At 40.9% G+C, this 27,735-nt stretch overlaps 1 protein-coding gene across 3 annotated transcripts; it reads left to right on the top strand.

The window, feature by feature from the left end:
* The first annotated feature begins 132 nt into the window (after positions 1-132).
* abhd5a (abhydrolase domain containing 5, lysophosphatidic acid acyltransferase a) lies at positions 133-27,735 on the top strand. 3 transcript variants are annotated; one of them, XM_079445575.1, is made up of 8 exons: positions 143-184; positions 482-547; positions 1,805-1,890; positions 20,750-21,122; positions 21,980-22,134; positions 24,668-24,779; positions 25,114-25,300; positions 26,248-27,735. In XM_079445575.1, exons 1-8 carry the CDS (start codon positions 153-155, stop codon positions 26,335-26,337), a joined length of 1,101 nt encoding a protein of 366 aa, XP_079301701.1. In that variant the 5' UTR covers positions 143-152; the 3' UTR covers positions 26,338-27,735. The 3 variants fall into 3 exon arrangements, with proteins under 3 accessions (XP_079301702.1, XP_079301701.1, XP_079301700.1); XM_079445576.1 differs by lacking the exon at positions 482-547 and having other exon boundaries at positions 133-184; positions 26,248-27,734; XM_079445574.1 differs by lacking the exons at positions 143-184; positions 482-547; positions 1,805-1,890 and adding an exon at positions 18,836-19,919 and having other exon boundaries at positions 26,248-27,734.

Below are 27,735 nucleotides of genomic sequence, written 5' to 3' on the forward strand. Positions count from 1 at the left end.
AAAAGTAGAGCTTTATGTATCCCATCAGTTAATTCCTCACTCCCCGCAAAAGCTCTTGAGACGGTTCTCGTTTTTTTACTGATTCACTCAAAAGATTCGACTCATTTGAACAATAATATATTCGACATTGAACAACAAACAGTGTTGAAAACATGGCTGAGGAGACAGTGTTAGCGGGCACTGGGTAAGTGTGACCCTCTAAACACATTTAAATACAAAACCCTGTGAATTACGGCTTATTTGCGTTGTTTTTTAAGTTAGTTGTATTCGTTTTAGTTGTATGTGAACTGTTAGTAGATCAATAAAACCTAATATTAGGTTGTTTGTTGTTAATGTATTCTGTGTTACTTATTTAAATTGTATTAATTGTTACATTAGTCTTAATTCTTTCTTTTTTTTAATAAATAATCACTTTAATATGTAACTAAATGATGAATTGCCTGACTGTATTCATTGGCTCTTTTACATTCTCTTGCTTTAGACTGATGTTGCTTGGTATTCGTAGTTTCTTCCACAATGTTTTCTGTTTCTTGGACAAGACATTGAGGTAAAATGTGTCCAAATGTAATTCATAAACTAATTCATCTATTAAGTGCCATTACCATTTACAGTACCAGGAACATGTTTTGGTCACTTTACAGTGTTTATGGTATTACATAAAAACAATGCAATCCTAATAAACTACATATAGGACTACTTAATGTGAACCGATATTCCAAATCAGATCTACAAATCTATTCCCTTCCACTTATAGAAAACTATTTTTGTAGGATATTTTTACTGTTGGCCTAATAGTGTTTTTGGTGGCATTGTTTTGTCAGAGTGTGTCTTTTCTCAGCAGTGTTTTTAATTCAACAGGTGCTTTAAAAAAGGTGATTAATGATTTGAGATAGTTTCATAGATTCTCCTTAACTATTTAAATCAACAACATTTTTAAAAGGAGTCAATGACAATCCATATCATCTGTTTTGTCATTACTCATCATAAATCGGTCATTGCTCTTGATGGCATCATGCTTTAGGGCATAGCAACAGTTTCTCTTTAGGACATAGGCTATATATATCCCTTACTCAATATAATTATTTTGTGGATGTGTATGGTTAAACATTGTCTTTGTCATTAGTTACATATAGTAGTTTAATAATGTATTTTATTAACATATAATATGTGTAGCATGGACACTGTAATGTACTTGTTTTTTAAATGCACAATGCTGCTTTGATTTTGCAGAGTGAGTTTTCTTGAGGTCTAAGGTTTGTGTTCTCTAGAAAGCAGATTTGAAATCCAATATACTTTTTTAAATTTCATATTTCATGAATATGATTCATGTAGATCTTATTTTTTAGTTAGTCAGCTACTGCTCTGAAAGAAGATTTGGTAACACTTTAGAATAGGGAACACTTTCACTATTAACTACGACTTTTCCCTCAATAAATACCTAATTTGCTGCTTATTAGTAGTTGGTAGTTGTTGAGTTTAGGTATTGGGTAGGATTAGGGATGTAGAATAAGGTCATGTAGAATAAGGCATTAGTATGTGCTTAATTTGTATTAATAAATGGCTAATATTCTAGTAATATGCATGCTAATAAGCAACTAGTTAAGAGACCCTAAAATAAAGTGTTACCAAAGATTTTAACCTGTGCCTCCATAGTATTTCCTGTACATATGTATGTACTGTATGTATTTATTTTTTAGTATCAGTATTACTATTATTAATGAAGAACAACCATTTTCAGACGTGGCTTTTTAGTTTCTGTCTGAGTAAAATAAGAAAAAGAGGCTCACATTTCATTGTATTGTAGATCATGGTGGATCACTGGCTGGCTGCCCTCTTGGTGCCCAACATCAAAGAGTCAACTGAAGGAGGTAGAAGAGAAGATGCTGCAGTGTGAGTAACTGCTATTGTGTCCTTTGTTTGTATCAATTTATCCACCTTTTTCCTACGCCCCATGACGCCTTAAGTTCGCTCTATGAATACCCTTCAACCATCGATCATTAAAAGTAAATTTAAAAGTGTAAAAGCATTAACAAATTACTTTCAGCATAACATTAATAACTCCCAAAGATCCTCCTTCTATCCACAGCAATATTACGGACATGATAGATATCATTATGGTAATTTATGTATATATTTCATAACAATTACATTTTACAGCATCCGTGTCAAAACAAGCCTGGAAAGAGACATGAGGATTTGGGGAGAATAATGAAAGATTATTAGTGCATTCCAGGGAATTATTCGTGGTTTATATCATAAATTAAATCGGGAGAGCAGACCACAAATGCTCAGTATATGTTGTCTTTTTTGTTCATTTACCTACAGCGGAATACAAAGGAAACATGAAAATAATCAGGAGGAAAATAATTGTAATGAACTTGTCAGACACAGCAGGTTAGTGAAAGAACAAAGGTGTTTAATAGTGAATCTGGAATCGGAAGAACTGAGGGGTTGGTATTCTTGAGATGAGTAGAAGTCAATGGAGTTACAGGAGACCCGTGAGCCGGGATAAACTCAGTCACTGTGTCTTTGACAGGGATGATGACAGCGGGAACCTCCAGCGTGCAGGGGAGTGCTCTGTGTGCCGTGATACGTGTCCAGTGAGTGGTAACCACAACAGTGTCCGTCGTCGAGCGTCTGGATCTGCGGATGGGGAAGATGAAGAGGAGCAGAACAAGAGGTAAGTTTCAACAGGTAAGTATCGTCAGGTAGTATACTCAGCTATGAGTCTTGAGAGCGTCGGTCCTTGTATGTTACAACAAGATCGGACACTGTTGTGATTGAGGAGAGTGCTTTTAAGTGTGTGGTGATTGTTCGCTGATGAGGTGCAGGTGCGGGTGATTAGAACTCTGGTGACGTGGATCGTGGCAATTGGTTGAGAGGAAAGCCTGGTCGTTCTCTGACAGTACCCCCCTCTCCACGGCCCGCTCCTGAGGGCCGACCCCGGCGTCGTGGTGGTCTACCTCGTCCTCGAGGAGCAGGGCGATCAGGATGGTTGGAATGAAATTCACTTAATAGATCCGGGTCAAGTATATCATCCCTGGGAACCCAAGCGCGTTCCTCTGGGCCGTACCCCTCCCAGTCGACTAGATATTCGAGTTGACCACCCCGACGCCGGGAATCCAAAATCTCCTGGACTTTATAGATAGCACCGTCGTCAATGATGAGAGGGAGAGGGGGTTCCTCGACCGGACCAGGCTCTGGGGAGACAGAAGGAAAATACGGCTTGAGGAGTGAGACGTGGAATGTGGGGTGGATCTTGTAGTGTGCAGGTAGTTGTAGTTTGAAGGTTACCGGATTGACCTGTTCCAGAATGGTAAAGGGGCCAACGAATCTGGGACTAAGCTTGCGGCAAGGCAGGCGCAGCCTGACGTCCCGTGTGGAGAGCCAAACCTTTTGTCCTGGATGATAATCAGGTGGGGTCGAGCGACGAGCATCGGCGGAGATCTTTTGCCTGCGCACTGCCTGCTGAAGATGGTGATGAGCCGAGTCCCAGACTCCCTCGCTCTCCCGGAACCAGTGATCTACCGAGGGTACGTCAGATGGTTCTCCTGACCATGGGAATAGGGGAGGCTGGTAACCGAGTACGCACTGGAAGGGAGTGAGACCAGTGGCGCCTTGCCGAAGGGAGTTTTGAGCGTACTCGGCCCAGCCTAGGAACTGGCTCCAGGAGTTCTGGCGGCCGTGACAGAAGGTTCTCAGGAATCTCCCTATTTCCTGGATTTTGCGTTCAGTCTGCCCGTTGGATTGAGGATGGTATCCAGAGGTCAAACTGACGGTCACACCTAGGAGAGAGAAGAATGCTTTCCATACCCGTGATATGAACTGTGGTCCTCTGTCGGAGACGATGTCCTCCGGGATTCCAAAGTAGCGGAAGACGTGGTTGAAGAGTAACTCGGCAGTTTGTATAGCGGTGGGTAGTCCAGGGAGAGGAAGGAGTCTACAGAATTTGGAGAAGCGATCAATGATGACGAAAATGCAGGTATTCTTATCTGAGAGTGGTAAATCAGTAATGAAGTCTACTCCTAGGTGTGACCATGGACGATTGGGAATGGGTAGTGGTACCAGTTTGCCAGCAGGGAGATGACGTGAGCTCTTGGATATCGCGCAGTCGGGACAGCCCTGAACGAACCTCCTCACATCCCTTGCCATGTTTGGCCACCAGAAGCGATCGCTTAGCAGCGAGAGAGTAGCGTTGGCCCCTGGGTGGCCTGTACCAATGGATGTATGCGAGGAGTGGATGAGAGGCGTGCGTTGAGTCCGGGGTACATACTGGCGATTCGGGGGACAGCCCGGCGGATTGGCCGGAGGAGGATCGGAGACAACTGGAGGAGAGGTCCATACAATGGGGCTGGCAATAATGTTGGTAGGGAGGATCCCCTCGGGCTCATCGGAGACCTCTTCTTGAGAGTGAACCCGGGACAGGGCATCAGCCTTGATGTTACGAGGACCTGGACGGTATGAAATTTTGAAATCAAATCTAGTGAAGAACAGCGCCCACCGCGCTTGACGAGGATTGAGCCTCTTGGCGTCTCGTAAGTACTCTAGATTTTTGTGATCTGTTAAGACTAGGAAGGGGTGGTTGGCTCCCTCCAACCAGTGTCTCCATTCTTCTAACGCTAGCTTGATAGCTAGCAACTCACGGTTTCCGATGTCGTAGTTCCTCTCCGCCGGGCTGAGTTTTTTAGAAAAGAAGGCACATGGATGGAGTTTCGGAGGGGTCCCCTGCTGCTGTGAGAGAACCGCACCCACTCCGGTAGTAGAGGCATCCACCTCTACGGTGAAGGGTAAATTGGGTTCGGGATGGACTAGGAGTGGTGCGGTCGTAAAGGCTTCCTTAAGGCGGTTGAAGGCGTCGGTCGCATCTTGGCCCCAATGGAGAGATTTCTTTCCTCCCTTCAGGAGGTCAGTGAGGGGACTGGTTATGGTGCTGTAGTTACTAATAAAGCGACGATAAAAGTTAGAAAATCCTAAAAATCTCTGTAGTTCCTTGATGGTAGTGGGTTGGGGCCAAGAGGTGATGGCTTCCACCTTCCCCTTGTCCATGCGAATGCCACCATGACTGATGATGTACCCCAGGAAATGAACGGTTGTTTGATGGAATTGACATTTTTCGGCTTTCAGATATAACTGGAACTTTCGTAATTGCTGGAGGACCTCCGCAACGTGTTGGCGATGTTCGGCCAGGCTCCGGGAGTAGATTAAGATGTCATCAATGTAGACCAACACAAACCGGGGAAGGAACTCCCGGAGCACCTCATGCATGAACCCCTGGAAAACGGAAGGGGCGTTGACGAGGCCATAGGGCATGACCCGATATTCGTAGTGGCCAGTAGGGGTCACAAAAGCGGTTTTCCATTCATCCCCTTCCCTGATGCGAATGAGGTTATACGCGCTGCGGAGGTCCAGTTTGGTGAAGATGGTGGCACCGCGGAGTTGTTCCAAGGCTGCTGGGACAAGAGGAAGGGGATAGCGAAATTTGACAGTTATCTGGTTGAGCTTACGGTAATCGATACACGGACGTAGACCTCCATCCTTCTTTGCCACAAAGAAAAAGCTGGAAGCAGCAGGGGACGTGGACGGTACAATATAGCCTTGATGGAGGGCTTCCTCGATGTACTCCTCCATGGCCTTCTGTTCAGGTAGTGAGAGGGGATAGATCTTTCCTCGTGGTACAGGCTCACCCGGAACCAGGTCAATTGCACAGTCCCATGGCCGATGCGGTGGAAGTCTGGCAGCTCGCTGGGGGCAGAAAACGTCACTGTAAGAAGAATACTCAGAAGGGATATCCACGGATCTTTGATCCACAGGACTCTCGATAGTGGTGGCATGTAGGGGAAGTGAAACGGTTGCCCAATGAGTAGGTTGAGGTAAGTACGGGAAACATTGAGGGAAACAGGACGAACCCCACTTTAGCACCTCGCCAGACTTCCAGGATAATATTGGATTGTGTTTCACCAGCCAGGGCAGACCCAAGATGACATCAACAGTTGCCTCTTCCAGTACCAACAGGTGAATGAATTCTTGATGGAGTTGCCCTACGCGAAGCTGCAACGGTCCAACACAATTCTCAACAAGATTGGGAGTGAGTGGCATACCGGTTATGGACTGGATCTGGTAAGTGGTCTTTGTCGCGGCGATCGGGAGGTCGAGCCTTCGACAGAGATCGCCGGAGATGAAGTTCCCGGCCGAGCCGGAGTCGAGGAGGATGGTAACTGGGAGTGGAGTAGAGTCTATTATCAGATGTGCATTGGAAGTTAAAGGGTTCATCTTGGGAAAGGTAGGTTGGATGCCACTCACCGCAAGTCGAGTAGGACGTTGTGGGCATGATGAGATTCGGTGGTTTGGGTCACCACAGTACAGACACAGGTTGTTAGCGATTCTTCTTTGTCGTTCTGAGGGGGACAAGCGAAACATGTCTGTCTGCATGGGTTCCGGTGAGGGTCTGGCCTCTGGCTGGGAAGTTGGAGGAGTAGCAATGGCAGATGGTGAGGGAGTATCAGAAAGACATGCCTTCATACGGTTCGAGCAGCGGATGGCGAGCTGTATAAACTTCTCGAGCCCATAAGTATCATCATAAGCAGCGAGATGTAACTTCAACCGGGGGTTTAAGCCTTGTCGGAAGGCAGTAAGTAGTGCAGGCTCATTCCAACCGCTCGTGGCTGCCAGGGTGCGGAACTTCAGAGCGTGTTGATGGATAGTCGATGAGCCTTGACGTAACTTAAATAATTGTTCGCCTACCGATGAGTCCCCCGGTGAGCTGCTAAATACTTCTTTGAAGTGGGCGAGAAATTGGACATAGGAATGTGTTGCGGGACCGGCTTGGCTCAGGATCGACTCGGCCCAACTGAGGGCTGGTCCCCGGAGCGAGGTGACCACAAAGGCAATTTTTGCTTGATCGGAGGTGAACATCTGAGGATGCAGATCAATAGTTAGTGAGCATTGTAACAAAAAGCCATTGCACTCCTCGGGATCACCTGAGAACGGCGCTGGTCGGGCCATGGGACTGGCGAACATGATCGGCGAAGAAGAGCTGAATGCGGAAGTGGCTGGAGAAGGTACTGGAGCTGGTGCGGGAGGAGAGGTGGAATGAGTGAGGATCCTCTTGAGTGTGTCGACAAGTTCCTGGAAGGGATCAGCTGTACTCATGATGTTGCTGTCCAGGTCCGATCTTCTGTAATGAACTTGTCAGACACAGCAGGTTAGTGAAAGAACAAAGGTGTTTAATAGTGAATCTGGAATCGGAAGAACTGAGGGGTTGGTATTCTTGAGATGAGTAGAAGTCAATGGAGTTACAGGAGACCCGTGAGCCGGGATAAACTCAGTCACTGTGTCTTTGACAGGGATGATGACAGCGGGAACCTCCAGCGTGCAGGGGAGTGCTCTGTGTGCCGTGATACGTGTCCAGTGAGTGGTAACCACAACAGTGTCCGTCGTCGAGCGTCTGGATCTGCGGATGGGGAAGATGAAGAGGAGCAGAACAAGAGGTAAGTTTCAACAGGTAAGTATCGTCAGGTAGTATACTCAGCTATGAGTCTTGAGAGCGTCGGTCCTTGTATGTTACAACAAGATCGGACACTGTTGTGATTGAGGAGAGTGCTTTTAAGTGTGTGGTGATTGTTCGCTGATGAGGTGCAGGTGCGGGTGATTAGAACTCTGGTGACGTGGATCGTGGCAATTGGTTGAGAGGAAAGCCTGGTCGTTCTCTGACAATAATGCAGCAAGCTGAAAATACCTTTTCTATAGATATTGTTGTTGTATCACATAACATTAATATACCAAATGTAACATTATTCTCCTAAAATCTGAAAATAGAAAATTAAAGGGGTCATATGTGTCACGACACACACTGGAGCTAGGAACGAGGAGGCGAGGAACTTCTTTCAAACTGAAACTCAGATCTTTATTTACCAAACTCGGATTACTGGAGACACAGATGAACACATGAAGACGATCAGATCGGACACAGACACAGGAAAACGCAGGGCTTATAAAGGGCAGACTAAACTAGATAATTAATAACACAAGGCTGGGGACTAGTAAACTAATGATCCAAAACGGGGACAGGAACAGGAACAAAACCAAATAAGGGCATAAGGAAACACAGGGAGCACGTGGAAACATAAGACACAGGGAAACAAAGTCTGACAATATGATGCTATTTCTTGTTTTCCTTTTCTTTAGTGTGTTATGTAGCTGTTTGTGCATGTCTAGGATCTGCAGAATTACAAAGCTCAAAGTCTCCCACAAAAGGATTTGCTCTATCTAAAAGAGAAGGCTGATCCAGACCAGGCTAAAACGCCTCATTCAAACACGCCCCCACATGTCTACGTCACAAAGTGGAAATATTTTCATAATGCCACCCAAATGTGAAGAAGGCGTGGTTTCAGTAACCGCAGTAGTGTTGATTAGGGGTCGACCAATTATCGGCCTGGCCGATTATTGGCACCGATATTAAGCATTTTTATGATAATCGGTATCGGTCATTTTCAAAACCGATGTGCCGATAAAATTATTTAATTTTGAAACGCGCTATTTGGCTCTGATGCAGCCTGTCGGAACTCACCACTCTGTGGCCTAGAGCAGTCTCCGCCCACCGCGCATCTGATTTGTTGAGAGTCAGGAGTCTGACCAGTCAACGTGGAAGACTAAAGTCACTCTCACACCGAAAGCGCTTGCTAACTGGTGCTGCTTCACGCATCAGTTATCTCTCAAAGGCAGCAGCAGACGTGGCTCAAGTTGCAATAAATTACAATCCACTACACTGAAGTTGTAAAAACCTCAATATTATCTATTTATGGTTTCCGAGAAGGGGGAAACGCAGGGGGAATCGCGGAATCCAGTCATATAAATGGAATTTACTGTATAACGCGGAGTCACGAAGTTTGGAGGAATTAATCAAAAGTAGGTCAGTACACTTAAATCGACTCATGATATGGACTCTCTGTAAACATTAAGCTGCAAAAAGACTATTTAAATATGAATTCTGCATGTTCGGCGTGCCTCTGTATATGTAAAAGGCACAGACGCGCGGTTTTGACACACACACACACACACACACACTGAAGTGCGCGACGCTCGCGGTGTATTCCGCATCTGCCATGTCACTAAATGAGGACATAAATACATGAACATTATCCCCAGAACTGCTCTGAGAGTTACTTCATGAGCATTTGACTGTTTCGTTTGAGTAAAACGATCGTCATATCATAAATAGGCTACAGAAACTTAAGAGGTCCTCATGGCAACCCGTCAAAATAAAAGTTTGGTTTATTTACTAATGCTACTACAATTATTACAACTTTTGTTTAAAAGAACAATCACGCAATACGCTATTTCTTACATGTTTTAATTTTAATAGTAAACACATTTGTTTGCCAAAAAATAGAGTTTAATTTGATTAAAAGATAAATCTCATTTGATTAAAAGATCAATTAAATTAATGTTTTATGGAAATTACTGTCACATAGGCCAAGATTAAGTTACTGTCACATAGGCCAAGATTAGGATGACGGAAATTGGGACATTTCAATAGGCTATTGAACCAAGTGAGCCTATAACAGGCTATTAGTGTTATAGTTTCATTAAAATAGTTGTGGTCTTCTTCGCAACTTCTACAATGGAGCTATGAAGACAATTAAATTATTTACACTTATTATATACATTGCGCTTTTTAAATTAATCAACTGATGTGCATTAGATGATGAATTGAATAGTCACCTCTTGTAGGTTATGATTTAGTCAACCGAAAATAATTAATGAAGAATTATGAGAGGTTATGCTATTACACATACATTTCTAACATGTAAATTATTGAAGCCAAATACTTACATTTCCCCAAGCTGTTTAGCTGTAATATTTAGTATTCATAGGCTTAATCATGAAGCATGCAGTGGCCCCACTTTTAGCTCTCTCTTTATATATTACCCTTATTGTAGATGGATGCATGGGGGAAGACAAGAGTAAGAAGTGCAACCAACACTAGGGAAGGCCGTTTTTGTCAGAGCCCTTGTTATTCTTAATTTTGACATTCATTTTAATTTTTACACCAGACACATATATCGGTTCAATATATCGGTTATCGGTCTACATGGTCTGTAATAATCGGTATCGGCCCTGAAAAACACATATCGGTCGACCCCTAGTGTTGATGCCATGTCAGGGAGATGCTGTGTGTTTCTAGGCAAAAGCAAAATCACTTTATTTGGCCTTCCAAAAGTATATGCAATTAGGAATCATTGGTTAAGATTTGTTTACAACAGAACAGCACAACCCAAATGTTCGAATTTGTGGTACGCATTTTATGGATGACATTTTTGTGAATTTAGGAGAGTACAAGGCTGGCTGTCAAGTCAAGTCACCTTTATTTATATAGCACTTTTAACAATACAGATTGTGTCAAAGCACTTAACAGTATCAAATTGAAGGATAGAGTGTCAGTAATGTATAATAATAAGGTTAAACACTCAATTTTCAGTTAAACGCATTTCATTATTGAATTCAGAGATGTCATTGTCTAGATCAGTTTAGTTTAAATAATATCTGTGCAATCAAATCGATGATAATTGCTAGAAATTAAGTGTCCCCAACTGAGCAAACCAGAGGCGACAGCAGCAAGGAACCAAAACTCCCTCTGTGACAGAATGGAGAAAAAACCTTAGGAGAAACCAGGCTCAGTCGGGGGGCCAGTTCTCCTCTGACCAGGATATTATTGTTTATTTATTGTATAAATGTATTATCTTTCTATTTTTATATTGTTGCAATTTCTAACAATAATAGTATTATGTAGTTAGGTATTTTATTATATCTTTAGTTATTTTCTTTTATTTTTAGTTTTATTGTATTTTTAGTCGAGGTCTTCACTGGGGATATGTCCTCGGGGCTTATCCAGGTATCCGGCCTCTGCTGACGATCAGGGACGATCAGGAGACATCATCTCCCACTCCACCATCTGATCCGGACACAGACTGAGAAAAAGAATAAGAAAGAAACAGACAAATATTAGGGTAGATGCCATTCTTCTTACGATGTAACGAGTACATCGTGTGTTATGAGGAGTGTTCCCGGTTCCGGTTGATCTAATTAATGCAGCCTAACAATCCTTTTATAGATTTGAATAATAGAAGTGTATTAGTGTGTTATGTGTAAGCCAGGTTAAAGAAATGTGTCTTTAATCTAGATTTAAACTGACAGAGTGTGTCTGCCTCCTGAACAGTGTTAGGTAGATTGTTCCAGAGTTTGGGTGCTAAATAGGAAAAGGATCTGCCGCCCGCAGTCGATTTTGATATTCTAGGTATTATCAAACGGCCAGAGTTTTGAGAACGCAGCGGACGTGGAGGACTATAATGTGATAAGAGCTCACTCAATTACTGAGGAGCTAAGCCTTTCAGGGCTTTATAAGTAATTAGCAAGATTTTAAAATCTATACGATGTTTGATAGGGAGCCAGTGCAGTGTTGACAGAACCGGGCTAATGTGGTCATACTTCCTGGTTCTAGTAAGGACTCTAGCTGCTGCATTTTGGACCAACTGTAGTTTGTTGATCAAGCGTGCAGAACAACCACCCAGTAAAGCATTACAATAGTCTAACCTTGAGGTCATAAACGCATGAATTAGCATTTCTGCATTTGACGTTGAGAGCATAAAAAGTGGATCTATTACTTCTGGAAGCAGCTCTTTTAGTAGTTTAGATGGAATAGTAGGGGTGTGCGATATGACGATTTTTGATCGTGGACGATAAAAATGTCTCACGATCTGCTTTTGAAGAAATATCGTAGTATCGCGCTACCGCGCACATTGTCAAATACAGTTCTGGTGCCGCCGTCTCTATGTACTGTACAACACGACATACAGCAGTAGAGTTACTCAGACAGGACACTGCACTTATTCGCGATCGCAAAAGTACATTATTTGCATACAAGCCTTGCTGGTTAAATGTTTAATTCGCGCGCTGGTCTGACGTGCGCTTGTTCTGAGCGCATACACCTGAAGCACGCGCACTAAAACGCCTGTCTAACAGCGCCTGATTACTCAACTAAGTTATATTTTGCGCTAATACTGTCAAAACACACAAGGTTTACATACAGACTGAGTTGGTTATCTCTAAAATGAAAGTAAATAGTTAAGAGAGAAACGGATGCGTGCCTGTACTGTATATTAGATGCGTGCAGCTCTTAAAGGGACAGGACACTAAACATGCTGTCGACTGTCATTAAAGGGATAGTTCACCCTAAAATTGAATTTCTGTCATTATTTACTCAGTGGAAAACCAAACAGTTGCTGGTCTACATTGACTTTGATAGTAGGAAAGAAAAATCCTATGGAAGTCATTGAGGACCAGCAACTGTTTGGTTTTCCACCTTCTTCAAAATGGCATTTATAAATGTTCAGCAGAAGAAAGAAACTCATTCCGGTTTAAAACAACTTTTGAGTAAATGATGATATAAAAATACAACATTATGACAGAATTGACAGACAGATGACAGAATATTAATTTGTGGGGGAACTATTCATTTAACGTTAACAAAACAACAAAACACAAAGAGAAAAATCACTCACTATTCTTGACTGAAAAACTTTAATACAGTTGCTTTAGGAATCAGTCTATCTAGTGTTTTATTTTTATATTTGTTCATTCAATTTCATTGAATGCTCTGCTAAATACACCTATTGTACCTGGAAATAAAGCACTGTTTGTTTTATTTGTATATTATGTGTATTTGTAATGTGTATCTTTGTTCTTATTTTTTAATAAGAAAAATAAAATAATGACAAAGATTTTTTATCTTCACCCACTTTGGCCTAAATATCTGCCATGCATCTTTGTCTTTCTAGTTTGGCTGTAATGCTCAGACAACTTGTAAAACCAAAATAGTAAAACTAACAAAGAATCGGGATAAAAATCGTGAATCGTGATATTTCTATAAAAAATCGTGATATGATATTTTTCCCATATCGCCCACCCCTATGGAATAGGGTCTAACATACATGTTGTTGGTTTAGATGGTTTAACAAGTTTATACAATTCTTCCTCTCCTATAGTAGAGAATGAGTGGAATTGTTCCTCAGGGGGATCTGATATCTGATGTGTGTAGCTGACGGCTGCATGGTTACAATTTTATCTCTGATAGTATCGATCTTGGAAGTAAAGTAGTTCATAAAGTCATTACTGATGTGCTCTTGGGAAATGCCAACACCTGTTGATGCTTTATTTTTTGTTAATTTAAGGGAAGTGGTGTGTGGCCAAGTATGGTGACCCATACTCGGAATTTGTGCTCTGCATTAGTGAACATACACCCGGAGTGAACATACACCCGGAGCAGTGGGAGCAGGTGGGGGTTTGGTGCCTTGCTCAAGGGTCTCACCTCAGTCGTGGTATTGAGGGTGGCGAGAGTGTTGGTTCTTCATTCCCCCCACCTACAATCCCTTCCAGACCTGAGACTCGAAGCCACGATCTTCGGGTTACAAATCCAACTCTCTATACACTAGGCCATGACTGCCCTAATTAGTGACTGTATTGAATAAATACCGGGGGGTTATGTTTGTTTTCTTCTAAAAGAGACGAAAAGTAATCAGATCTAGCAGTTTTTAATGCTTTTCTGTAGAATAGGGTACTTTCCTGCCAAGCTATACGAAATACCTCTAGTTTTGTTTTCCTCCAGCTGCGCTCCATTTTCTGGGCTGCTCTCTTTAGGGTGTGAGTGTGCTCATTATACCACGGAGTCAGACTGTTTTCTTTGATCTTCCTTAAGCGTAAAGGAGCAACTGTATCTAAAGTGCTAGAAAAGAGAGTCCATAGTTTCTGTTACATCATCAAGTTTTTCTGCACTGTTGGATATGCTGAGGAATTTAGATAAATCAGGAAGATTACTTACAAAGCAGTCTTTTGTGGTAGAAGTGATGGTTCTACCATACTTGTAACAAGGAGTAGAATTTACAGTTTTAGCTATATGGAGTTTACACAAGACTAGATAGTGATCTGAGATATCATCGCTTTGCTGCAGAATTTCAACACTACTAACATCAATTCCATGTGACAGTATTAAACCTAGAGTAGAGTTCAGAATGTCTATGAATGCTGATCCTGATGCATCTTTTTCATTATCGACATGGATAAACAATTAAGACTTTATCTGCAGCCAGTACTAACTCAGATAAAAAATCAGCAAATTCTTTAATAAAGTCTGTGTGGTGCCCTGGTGGCACATGCTTCTCTAGATAATGTTATACGCAGCACCATAACTTCAAACGAGTTATACTTAAAGCCTGCTCTCTGGGAAATACTGAGAATATTGCTATATATTGTAGCAACACCTCCCCCTTTACCTTTTGGACGTGGCTCATTTTTATAGCAGTAATCTTGGGGGTTGGACTCATTTAAAGTAATGTATTTGGTTTTAGCCATGTTTCTGTCAAACAGAGCAAATCTAGATTATGATCTGTAACATGTCTATGTCTTCCCTTATGACCTAGTTTTCCCCATGTTGTCTAATTAGTCATTGTGTTCACCTGTTGGTCCTCATTATCTGCCCCTTTATAAGTTCCTGTGTGTGAATGTTAGTTTGTCGGTTATTATTTCATGTTCTTGTGTTTGTGCTGTTGGTTTCCTGAGACTCCTTGTATTTGTTCCTGGATTGTATATTAAAAAGACTGTTTAATTGTTCCTGCTCCTCGTCGTGCTCCTTGTCCAGTACTGCACGTAACAATGATCATTGATCAAATCATTTACAAAAAGTGCTTTTGTAGAAAGGGACCTGATATTCAGTAAGCCAAGTTTTATCAGTTGTTTCTCTGTATTATAAACATTTTTTATTTGTTTAACATCTATTAAATAGTTTACTCTTAATTTGGTTACTCTTAATTTGGATGTTTTCTGTTTTTTTTAGTTTGGGGAACAGACACAGTCTCTATAGTGTGATATCTAGGTGAAGGAGTCTCTATGTGCTGAGAATTAACTGACTTCTGTGACGTGAGGCGACTAGCAGACGGTCGGTTTAGCCAGTCTGTCTGCTTCCTGACCTGGGCCCCAGTTAGTCAAGTACGAACTCTAAGACTATGTGCCATATTTATAGAGAGAAGAGCGGCACCACCCCAGGTGGGATGAAGACCATCTCTTTTCAACAGGTCAGGTCTGCCCCAAAAACTCGTCCAACTGTCTATAAAGTCTGTTATTCTGCGGGCACCACTTAGATTCAAGATTCAAGAGTTTTATTCGTCACATACACAATTATACAGAGTATAACCAGCAGTGAAATGTAGGTCAGGTCCGCTCCAAGGACAGTGCAATTATAAAGTATACAAATATTAAGAGAAGAAAAGTAGAAAAAAATAAAATAAAATAAAAAGAATAAAATAAAAAGATAGATAAAAAATATAAATATAAATGTGCAGGTCAGTATGTTGTTGACTTAAATAGTACTAAGAGGAATGTGCAAAATAATGTGCAAAAAAGTTGTACAGGATATATAATAGCAGCAATATGAGGTAGAGAAAAATTATGAATAGCTTATTGATATGGTGATATTTACATGGAGTCAAGTGATGTTATGACACAGAGTTAGAGTTTAGGAGCCTGATGGCCTGGGGGAAGAAGCTCCTCCTAAGTCTCTCAGTTTTTGCCTTCAGGCTACGGAAGCGCTTACCAGATGGAAGCAAAGTGAATAGCTGGTTACCAGGGTGATTAGAGTCCTTGATTATTTTGACAGCTCTATTTTTGCAGCGTTTGAGGTAGATGTCCTGCAGAGAGGGGAGAGCAGACCCTGAGATGCGCTCAGCTAAGCGCACAACTCTCTGTAGTGCTTTGCAGTCCTGATTGGAGCTGTTTCCATACCACACTGAGATGCACTGAGTCAATACACTTTCTATGGTCCCTGAATAGAAAGTTTTCAGGATTGCTGGTGAGACCCTGAATTTCCTCAGCTGTCGCAGATGGTACAGTCTTTGCCTGGCTTTCTTTACCTGAGTTTGGATGTGTGTAGTCCAAGTCAGGTTCTCGGAGATGTTTACACCGAGGTACTTGAAGCTACTCACCCTCTCCACAGGGGTCCCACTGATCATAAGAGGTGTGTAGGGCTGCTGCTGTCTCTTCCTGAAGTCCATGATCAGCTCTTTAGTTTTGCTCACATTCAGAGAGAGACAGTTGTCCTGGCACCATGATGTGAGTCTCTCTACCTCGTCTAAGTATGCGGTCTCATCGTTGTTGGAGATGAGGCCCAGAACCACAGTATCATCAGCGAATTTGACAATAGATGTGGAGCTGTGAGAGGACACGCAGTCATGCGTGTAGAGAGAGTAGAGCAGGGGACTCAGGACACAGCCCTGTGGGGCTCCTATGTTCAGAGTGATGGAGTTTGAGGTGAACTGGCCAACTTTCACCACTTGAGGTCTGCCGGTGAGGAAGTCTTGAATCCAGTCACAGAGTGAGGAGTTTAGGCCGAGGTCTGTGAGTTTAGATGCCAGTTTGATGGGGACTATAGTGTTGAAAGCTGAGCTATAGTCAATGAATAGCAGCCTTACATAATTTCCATTGTTGCTATCCAAGTGTGTGAGGGAAGAGTGGAGAACGTGAGAAATGGCATCGTCCGTGGATCTGTTTGGGCGATAGGCAAACTGAAGAGGGTCCAGAGTATCAGGGATGGAGGAGCAAATGTGGCTCTTTACAAGTCTCTCAAAAACCTTCATGACTATAGATGTGAGGGCAACTGGGCGATAGTCATTCAGGCAAGAGGGTTTATTGTTCTTTGGCACAGGGATAATGATGGATTTTTTGAATGAGGTGGGAACCACGGCGGTAGCAAGGGACTCATTAAAGATAGAAGTGAACAAACCAGCGAGCTGATCGGCGCAGGACCTCAGAACACGGCCGGTTATCCCATCAGGTCCGGCTGTTTTCCTGACGTTCACTCTCTTTAGCGCCCTCCGAACCTCATCCTCCGACACGGTGATTACAGGATCATCGCTGCTCTGCCTGCTGCTTCCAGACGCGCTGGTCGGCAGAAACGCGCCACCGCCGTTGCCATCGAAGCGGCCGTAGAAGATGTTTAACTCGTCGGCCAGCAACGGATCTGCTCTCACCTCCGCGGAGGATTTGTTTCCGAAGTCACAGATGGTCCTCAGTCCCTGCCACATCCGTCGAGAGTCGTTGAGCTGGAAATGAGACTCAATTCTCTCTCTGTATCTGTGTTTGGCGGCTCTTACTGCGCGTCGGAGAGCATAGCACGATGCTTTGTACTCGCTCGTATTCCCAGACAGAAGAGCCTCATTGTAAGCGGCGGTGCGTGTGTTAACCGCGGCACGGATTGTTCTGTCCACCCACGGTTTCTGATTGGAGAATGTCCTTATCGTTATTGTTTCTGTAGCTTGCTCGGTTAGCGTGTTTACGAAGCTTAATGCTACATCCGTGAACTCGCTGACGTCAGAAGAACTCGCCCGGAACATGTCCCAGTCGACGTCATCAAGCGCCGCCTGCAGCATAGTCTCTGAGTGGGAGGACCAGCGCGTCACTACTCTCTGCACCGGAGGTTCCTGAACGAGCCTTTGTTTGTATCTCGGTGTTAGAAAGATGGCGGCATGGTCCGATTTGCCAAAAGCCAGTAGTGAGCGGGCTTTGTAGGCATCCTTGAACTGAGTGTAGCAATGATCCAGTGTGTTTGGTCCTCTAGTTGGACAGGATACATGTTGGTAAAAGTTCGGCATGACCTGCTTGAGGTTGGCTTTGTTAAAGTCCCCCGCGATGATGAAGGCAGCGTCAGGATGTTTGTTAATGTGGCCGCTGAGCACATCGTGAAGTTTAGACAAAGCCAAGCCAGTGTCCGCCTGTGGTGGAATGTACACAGCAGTAACAATGATCGATGAAAACTCCCGGGGCAGATAAAATGGGCGGCAGATAATGGAAAGATGTTCCAGATGAGGCGAGCAGGAACGCGACAGAATGGAGATATTCCTGGGGTCACACCATTTCTTGTTGATCATGAAACATACTCCTCCACCCCTGGATTTACCGGCCTCTGCTGTTCTGTCCGTCCGAAAGACAGAGAAGTTATCACTCGGCATTACAGCAGTGTCCGGGACCGAGGACGAAAGCCACGTTTCTGACAAACAAAGGATGTTACAGTCCCTAATGTCCCGTTGGAAACTAATCCTGGCTCTAAGATCGTCCATCTTATTCTCCAAGGATTGGACATTAGCGAGGAGAATGCTTGGGAGAGGAGGACTGTGAGCCCTTTTCCTGAGTCTGACTCGAATTCCAGCGCGCTTCCCGCGGTGTTTCTTGATCCGTCGCCTCGGGGGGGTGTTGTTTATCTCCGCGTTCCGAAGAATCTCCAGAGGCCACGCAGGATTCGTGGATAAAGTGTCCTGAAACAGGTTGGTGTAGCGGTTTCCAATGTCCAAAAGTGTTTCTATGTTGTAGGTGATCAGTGCCGACGTGAGATGTGTAAAAAGAGAAAGTAAAACTAAGTAAAAAGGAAGGTAGAAGCAAATTCTCAGTGGAGCGAACCTCACGGCGTCCGAACACAGCGGCGCCATCTTGATTAGACATCCAGACACTGAGTGACAACAGTCTGCTATGAATCTCATTGCCACAGTAAGCAGGGAGCAGACCAGAGCATATTACAGTGTCTGACATCGTACTTGCAAGTTCACACACCTCTTTAACATTATTTTTAGTGATCTCCAACTGGCGAGGTCGAACATCATTAGCACCGACGTGGATAACAATTTTACTGAATTTACGTTTAGCATTAGCCAGCACTTTTATATTTGCCAAGATGTCAGGCGCTCTGGCTCCCGGTAAACAATGGACTATGGTGGCTGGTGTCTCTATTTTCACATTCTGTACAATAGAATCGCCAATTACTAGAGCACTTTCATCAGGTTTCTCAGTGAGTGCGTCACTGAGTGGGGAGAACCTGTTTGATGTTTTGATCGGAACGGAAGAGCGGTGTTTAGACCCGCGACTAGGCCGCCTCACAGTCACCCAGTTGCCCTGCTGCATGGGATCTAATGCCGGAACCGAACAATGTACAGGACTCCCTGAGCTAGTTGCGTCCAAGGCCATATCTATAGCCCTCACATTCTTACTATCCTCAACTAAAGTTTGGATGCGTGTCTCTAGTTCTAAATTCTGCTCTGTCAGCCTAACTATTTCCCTGCATTTATCACATGTGAATCCCATGAATGTGGCAAGCAGTGCAAACAACAATAGCAGGACAAGAAGCCATTACTCACCGTGACTGATGAATGATACCAACTTAACTTACCACTTACCACTGTTGTTTGATGAACTCCTGAAAAACGGAGCGACAGAGAAATGAAAACAGAGCGAGAAAAAAGAAAACAATAATAGGCAAGAACATGAAACGCGAATGGAACCGTGAGTAACAAGCTAACCGGCTAACGAATGCTAACGCACTGCACTCGCGGTTTTAAAAGCGAACGATCAAATTAGTTAGATTAGTTTGATAGATAATACCAGAAATATGGTGGGAATTAAGTTATATATTATCACTTTAAACAACAGAGAGTGAAAGTAAGGTAAAGATTCAATAAAAAAGCGGAGCTACAATCGCAAACCTCTCATCAGCACAACAGACAGGAACACAAAGGCTATTTAAAAAAAAAAATAAAAAAAAGGGTCTGTTTTGACTTTGAGATGACAATCTGGCGCTTCTTAATCAGCGACTGTAACCATGTTTTGTTATGAGTTGAAGTATTTGCTATTGATTGTTCAAATGCAGAGTTTTGTGCGTAACGTGTCGTGTGTGTGTGTGTGTGTGTGTGAGGGGAACAGGGTCACATCACAGCGGAGTGTACAGCCCGTCAGAAATCGTCTTAACTGCGGCTTGTGTACTGCAATTTCATACGAGCATCATCACTGTGTCCGTCACGCGACTCTGTTCCCCTTTCAGGCTTGGACTGATGGTAAGATTAACTTGAAAGCGGAAGCTCGCGATTATGGTAAGGGGCGTTACATTTCTGACACGTGCTTGTGGTGTTCGGCCAATCACAATGCACTGGGTCAGTTGGCCAATTAGAGCAGCCTGTGCTTGTCGGAAGGAGGGCTTTGTAGAAAATGCGTTTGAGAGAGGCGGGGCATAGAGGAACTACAATAATGTACAGTATTTGAAAAATAATGTTTTTTTTTTAACATTAAAGCATGTCAACATATTCTATTACACCAAATACCCAAAATAATAATCTTTAAAATAGCATCATATGACCCCTTTAATGAAAATGCACAGCCCATTCAGTCAAAATGATGGATAAGAATTATTTTATAGTGTAATCTTATGATTTGAAATGATTTGTTGCAGTCTTTTTGAGTGGAACTTCCCCAAAAGTGCCTCCCATAATTTAAAATGCAGTAGGCAGTACACATGATCCCTCATCAATGTTGAAAACGTTCATGGAATGCATGTATACATTACTGTATGTATGTATGTATGTACTGCATGACAAAAATGAACAATAATATGATGATAAACTAAACCAAAAATCAGGTGTTACTCAATCAGAAAGCATGGCAAAAAACAAGAACCGAGAACTCAAGCAACAGGAACAGGAACTTTTTCTTCTCAGAACAGCATTTAGTTGAAATAGAAATATTGTCTAAATGTCACTTTTGATGAATATAATGCATCCTTGTTGAACTGAAGTTTTATTTGATTAAAAATAAATCAATAAATAAAAGTCTGGTTCTCTGTAAAGGAGAAACTTACTGATTCCCTCTCTTTCCCTTTTATTCCTATCAGATATCACAAGCAAGTTCTGCAGGCAGTCTGTGCACATATCTGACAAAAATTCACTGTGGACATTGGTATTTAAGGGGCCAGTGGAAAATAAGACCCCTCTGGTGCTGCTGCATGGATTTGGGGGTGGTGTGGGACTCTGGGCGTTGAACCTGGACTCTCTTTCTCAGCAGAGGCCCGTTTACGCCTTCGACCTGCTGGGCTTTGGCCAGAGCAGCAGACCTCACTTTAACACGGATGCACAGGAGGCTGAGCTCCAGTTTGTGGAGTCCATCGAACAGTGGAGAGAGAAGCTGGGCCTGGAAAGTATGATTATGTTAGGCCATAACCTAGGAGGATATCTGGCTGCGTCCTACGCAATCACATACCCAACCAGGTTTGTAACTAAAGAGAAGAAAACGAGCTCAACGTCAGTGAAATATACTTATGATCTTAAATACTTAAAACGTGCAAGCTTATTTCTACAATAAAGTACATTTGATTAATATACTAAAAGTCGCAAATGTCATATTAATCGATTAAATTTTGTTGCATAATTTTATGGTCATGTATCATAATCGTAAACATTATAATAATGGTTCCGGCAGAGCTTGGAACATGTCAGAATTTGAGATTTGTCTGTCTTGCATTTTATGCACGTTTTCATGCAATGGCAATTTAAAGAACTTCAACACAGTCAGAACAGAGAATTGCATTGCTCAAATTTTAAGATAAAACATAACTTATTACATATACATATATATGTATATAAAGCTAAATATTTAGTAGTTATGTACATTCCCCCATTGTAGTTCTACTTCCATGAATTCAAATTTATCATTTGTAGTTCTGTATCCACTAATCTGATTTTAAATCAGCCCTTTGATGAAAAAACTCATTTCTGTGTGCTGTGTTGTAATTGTGCACTCTTGATGCAAACCGCTTTTCTTCACATCCTTCCTGTTTCATCATTTCCCACAACATTTATTTCTGTCTGAAGTTTGACCTCGGAATTTGATTCGAAATTATTTTTGTTAGCATCAGATTTCAACAGCATTAGAGTTGTTGTGTTTCCCTGAGTTTATTTTTGCTTCTGTTATATCCACTAAGATTTTTATATTAAATAAAAAGTGTGCAGATTACTACCCAAAAAAAAGAAGTTGCTGGAAGTTGACAATAAAAAAAACACTAAATGGGGTTGTGATCTATGCACAGACTTTTTACAGCATGTCCCTCTTTTTACGCATTGTCCAGAGTAAAGCACCTGATTCTGGTGGAACCGTGGGGGTTTCCAGAGCGCCCTGACCCAGGAGACCAAGATAGACCCATTCCTGTGTGGATCAAAGCTATAGGGGCAATGCTGAGCCCATTCAACCCTCTCGCTGGTCTCAGATTGGCTGGACCTTTAGGTAAGATTTACTCTAACCTGAGAGTGCAAATCAAATGTAATAATGAGAGAAAGAGAAATGATTGCTTAAGGCTCAAGATGTGCTTGCTTGTATATCTTAAATGATGTGGAACACCATTTGATAAAGACTCTCATTAATAAAACCCAGGGACAGATTTAGCCAAGATGTTGTGCTTGTAATTTCACTGAAATTATTCCCTCAGTAATTGGAACACGTCACTTATCATACCTCATACCTGTCTCATATCTCATACATTAATCGCATTGCCTTCTGTGTATATGCTGCTGTAAAATAGTTTTGCAAGAACAAATTGGCTTTGGCAATAACCCTAGAATTTTCCAGGATCTGAATATTTGTATTCTAAAGTTTATAAATTAATATTAATGATGATGTTCCAATCATATTTTATCAAGCTAGCTTTTTAATAACTCGTCTGGGATAATATTTCATTTCTCTTTCCCTCTTTTCCTATTTTTTTACATGATAAATGTTTGATCTTGTAGTATCTTCATTTCAGATCGGTCCAAAAATGATGCGTCATCTCCGTTTTCTTGAGTGTTAGTTTTAGTATAATATCCCCTGGACAGAAAGTCCCCAGTATTTTAGGAGTAGCATAATAGCCAGAATTCCCCTGACTCAGGATGGTTCTAACATCACAAGCAAGCCCAGACAGAATCTACTTTTTTCAAAGCTGATTATATGCTGATTTTTTTTTAGGGATTTATAATTGCTGATTTTTTTTTTTTTTAAGGGAAATCTGCATAATTCTGTTATCAAACATAGTGTTAAATGGAGCTATGATTACTATACTATTATTAGTAACTGAAAGATGAATAATCTGAAATTATTCAATTTATAAATGAAAACTGAAACCAATAATCAATTAGCCAGAATATTTAACAAACAACCCAATAGTAATGTGCAGTGGCACATTACTATCCTTTTTTTAATAAAACTGCAGTTTTGTGTTTTTAACTGTTTAAAATAGCCTCCCTTATTAACTTTTAGACAGAAAAATTAAGAATGAATATAATTTCACTCACCTACCACAAAATCCTGACTGGCACTGTCCACTGTTTAATAAACATTATCGCTGTATGTCCAGCTTGACATGCATCTTCAGTTTGAATTTGTATTTGTTTTTTGTTTTTGTTTTTTCTCACGTGGTAACTTGGTAAATTTGGCAAATATTCGATATTTCTCAAGTCTCATGTCTATTTGTATGGTGCTTTTCAGAATGCAAACTCTTTCAAAGAAACTTTACAGAAAATTATGATGTTATTGTTATTCATTTCTTTATATCTCCATGCCTTAGTCACATTTAGCAGATTAGAGCTGGAAGATTATATTTTGTGATGATACAAGCAATCAATCAGCTAAGATTTGCTATATGATACCCTACACAAGTATACTGTATGTATGCGGATAAAAATATGTGACCCTGGATCACAAAACCAGTCTTAAGTCGTTGGGGTATATTTGTAGCAATAGCCAAAAATACACTGTATGGGTCAAAATTATCAATGTTTATTTTATGCCAAAAATCATTAGGATATTAAGTAAAGATCATGTTCCATGAAGATATTTTGTAAATTTATTACCGTAAATATATCAAAACATCAGTTTTCATTAGTTATATGCATTGCTAAGAACTTAATTTGGACAAATTTAAAGGTGATTTTCTCAATATTTAGATTTTCTTTGCACCCTCAGATTCCAGATTTTCAAATAGTTGTATCTCAGCCAAATATTATTTATTTATTTTCTTATTTATTCAGCTTTCAGATGATGTATAAATCACAATTTTGAAAAATTGACACTTAAGACTGGTTTTGTGGTCCAGGGTCACATATTTAAATATCCAATATATTTGCAACAATATAATGTGCAAACAATCAAGCAGATGAGATTTGCTATATAGTGCATACCGTTTATTGTTAGTCTGTTGGATTATAGTTTTATAATTTATTCTACCCTTTATAATTATGTAGTTGTCTTTATTGCAAGCAGTTCAAATTAATATAATGTAAATCACGTTTCTGCAATGATTGGTTGATATAGGCTAGTAGACACCTTTGCATTTTCTTTTTCTCTGTGCACTTAGATGCTGAAAAAAGTAAAATAATTGATATTGGTTGCATTGGCAGTAATTGCATCAACATTACAAACAAGAAATACACATTCTGGAGACATAAAATTAATAATTTGGAAATGTATTAACTAAATTTTCCACCTCAATATTTTGAGTAGTTTGTGCGCCTTCCCCTGACAAGACACCAATGGTTATGTTTAGAACTTGGTGAGTGATGGACGTCCAATTCCTTGGAAATCTGCAGCGCTTTCTGACGAGTTCTGTAGGATTCTGAATGGAGCTGGACATTAGTCACTGACTATGGGAACATGTGACATATGAAGTGAAGAATTGATGATAAGATGAACATTTTATGGGTTATCCATCATTTTTGGATAGATCGATTTCAGGTGGATTTTAAATTTTTAGTTTTTACAGATGTGTGTTCACATTGTTTTGTAGGCCCTACTCTTGTCCAGACTCTGAGACCAGACTTCAAAAAGAAATTTGCAGCTGTGTATAATGACAACAGAGTGACAGAATATATTTACCATCTTAATGTCCAAATTCCAAGGTAACATATCTATCCATCCATCCATCCATCCATCCATCCATCCATCCATCCATCCATCCATCCATCCATCTATTCATCTATCCATCTATCCATCCATCTATCCATCCATCCATCCATCCATCCATCCATCCATCCATCCATCCATCCATCTATCCATCTATCCATCTATCTATCTATCTATCTATCTATCTATCTATCTATCTATCTATCTATCTATCTATCTATCTATATCTCCATTATGCTTTTGTTGTGAATGGCCTTGTACAAGATATATATGCGTGAATGTTGAAATGCTCATAACGGTCTGTTCTTTGTTATGATTCTAATTTTTTAGCGGTGAAACAGCCTTTAAAAACATGACCATTCCGTATGGCTGGGCAAAGAGGCCCATGCTCCAGAGAATTGGCCTGATTCACAGCGACATCCCCATTACGGTGATCTATGGCTCACGCTCCAGCATAGATGGCCACTCCGGCAATTCAATCAAAGAAATGAGGCCAAACTCCCATGTAGAGATCATTGTGAGTTCTCCATTCACTGCTCAACACACACTGTCACTCATAGAGACTTTTGCATTGCCTTAAAGAGGTCATATTTTCTTGATCGTTTGAGGTATTATGAAAACATATTGTAACTTAGCAAAATCACACAGATGAATGCATTTGAACACATGGCTGCCCACATTTACATTGCTTATTCTGTATTCAGAAACTTAGCACACCTAGTCACAATGAGGTAATAAGGAGAAAGCCAGACAGCGCTGCGTGTAGCACCTACACCTCTGCATATGCTTCTGAAAGATCACAGTGTTCCAAATGAGTGACTGAAGTTTATTTTGATCAAGATCCCTTGTCATTGTCAGAGCGGCTATTATTGAAGGATGGAGCAGTTGTATACTATTTTTGACACCATTTTGAGACGAGCAACACTAAAGGGGGTGATTTTTTTAAAGGCAACAGGCAACACGACAGTATTTCCGCTTTAGTGCATAATATAGGAATGGGATTATGGAATTTCACAGACATTGACTGGATGACACAACTTTCACAAGTAACTTCTGACCCAGGGTGGGAGTTTAATTTGCAAAAATTCTAATAGATTAAAATGTTGGGAGCAAGCAGTCTTGTACAAGTACAATTTGTAATTGCTTGAATTGGCAGTCCAGAAACAAAGGTCTTTGTACAATGAATGCGCTCGTGTTCCAGACTGACTCCTCTCACCACAATAACGGAGCTAATTCTGCAATGCCGTTGTGTAATCTTCAAGTTATTAGGAAAGTTAGTTATACAAAAAGAGCCAAGCGAAAATATTGCAATGTTTTACATCACAATCTGTGGCAGTGGTTCAAAATAAACACCTACAGTTTATTATGGCTCTTCTGATACACATACTGTATTGTTTTCTTGGTATTCTTAGGCTGTGCCTATGTACTAATATTAAACTTCTTATTGACATGCATTGGTTTTAGGCCATACGGGGTGCAGGACACTATGTGTATGCTGACCAGCCAGAAGATTTCAACCAGAAGATACTACATGTCTGTGAAACAATAAGCTGAAGATTGATGAAGGTACATGCTGTCAGGAGCTCTTCACACATTGGTTTCTGCAGAGCTGTGTATCTCCACATCAGTTTGTGAGCAGCAGAATATCTTCGTGGCATCCTAATTTTGAACCTGAGAGTTTGAACGCCACTTGGTTTTAAAAACAGTTTGTTTTGCACCACTACTGATTTTTTTAAAGCATTTTTGTGCCAAGCAATAAATTTGCATGTCACGTAATTATGATGATATACCAATATGACAAAATTCAAATGTTTATATAAAAAAAAGTGATCTTTGATTTTGATATAATAATTACGGATTATTATAAAATATATTATTACTGTTTATATACTAAGGTTTTTAGCGAATATTATTTATATAGAATTTAATATATACATATAATCCACAGACAAAATTCTCCAAATCAGAGCTGTTAGGCACTTAAATTAAATTATCATTAAAAATCCCTTGTTGATTGTTTTCAACATTATTAATATTTTTATACAATTTATAAACTTTTGTGTTTCTAAACTATCGTTTTATGAATACAGACAGCAGTGATTGTGTTTTAGAGCTTTTAAAGCTTTTTTGTTTGTTTTCTACCTCATGAAACTATAAAATCGGATTAGAAGGGAGACAGATGTGGAGCAACAGAAAGCATATGTGACCCTTGACCACAAAACCAGATTTGTAGCAATAGCCAAAAAAATATACTGTATGGGTCAAAATTATGTCAAAAATCAATGGGATATTAAGTAAAGATCATGTTCCATGAAGATATTTTGTACATTTCCTACTGTAAATATATATTTTTAAAATTATTGGTAATATGCATTGCTAAGAACTTCATTTGGACAACTTCAAAGGCGATTTTCTCAATATTCAGATTTTTTTTTTTTCCTCAATATTCAGATTTGCACCCTCAGATTCCAGATTTTCAAATAGTTGTATCTCGGCCAAATATTGTCCTATACTAACAAACAAATGGAAAGCTTTCAAAGGAAAGCTTATTTATTCAGCTTTCAGATGATGTATAAATCTCAATTTTGAAAAATTGACACTTATGACTGGTTTTGTGGTCCAGGGTCGCATATGTTTTCTCTGGTCATGCCGTTCACTTAATGTGTAACATGAACATTTTCATGTAAGATTCCCACAAAATCTTTTTCAAGTGCCTCAGTTTCCAAAACATTTATACATTTTGGCATTTAAAATTCATCTTGTCCTGCAGGCTGGTGTTACAGTTTTCACAAATGTTATGTAAAGATACTGAGCTCCAGGTCACAGTCTGTTAAGTAATGCGATGCATGCTTTAGGACAAGACAATATTCTGTAAAGGCATTCAGTGATAAATGGGCATTTTTTGTAAAGAACAGTGATTTTATTGTTAATGAAATTAAAAAAGATTTAGTA

Source organism: Barbus barbus, assembly GCF_936440315.1.
Source record: "Barbus barbus genome assembly, chromosome: 21".
NCBI lineage: Eukaryota > Metazoa > Chordata > Actinopteri > Cypriniformes > Cyprinidae > Barbus > Barbus barbus.

Excerpts from the sequence above, each read along its gene's own strand:
- abhd5a (XM_079445574.1), top strand. The coding sequence starts at position 19,688 with ATGTTTTGTTATGAGTTGAAGTATTTGCTATTGATTGTTCAAATGCAG. Across the intron at positions 19,920-20,749 it reads CTTTCAGGCTTGGACTGATG|ATATCACAAGCAAGTTCTGC; the intron begins GTAAGATTAACT and ends TATTCCTATCAG. Across the intron at positions 24,780-25,113 it reads CTTAATGTCCAAATTCCAAG|CGGTGAAACAGCCTTTAAAA; the intron begins GTAACATATCTA and ends CTAATTTTTTAG.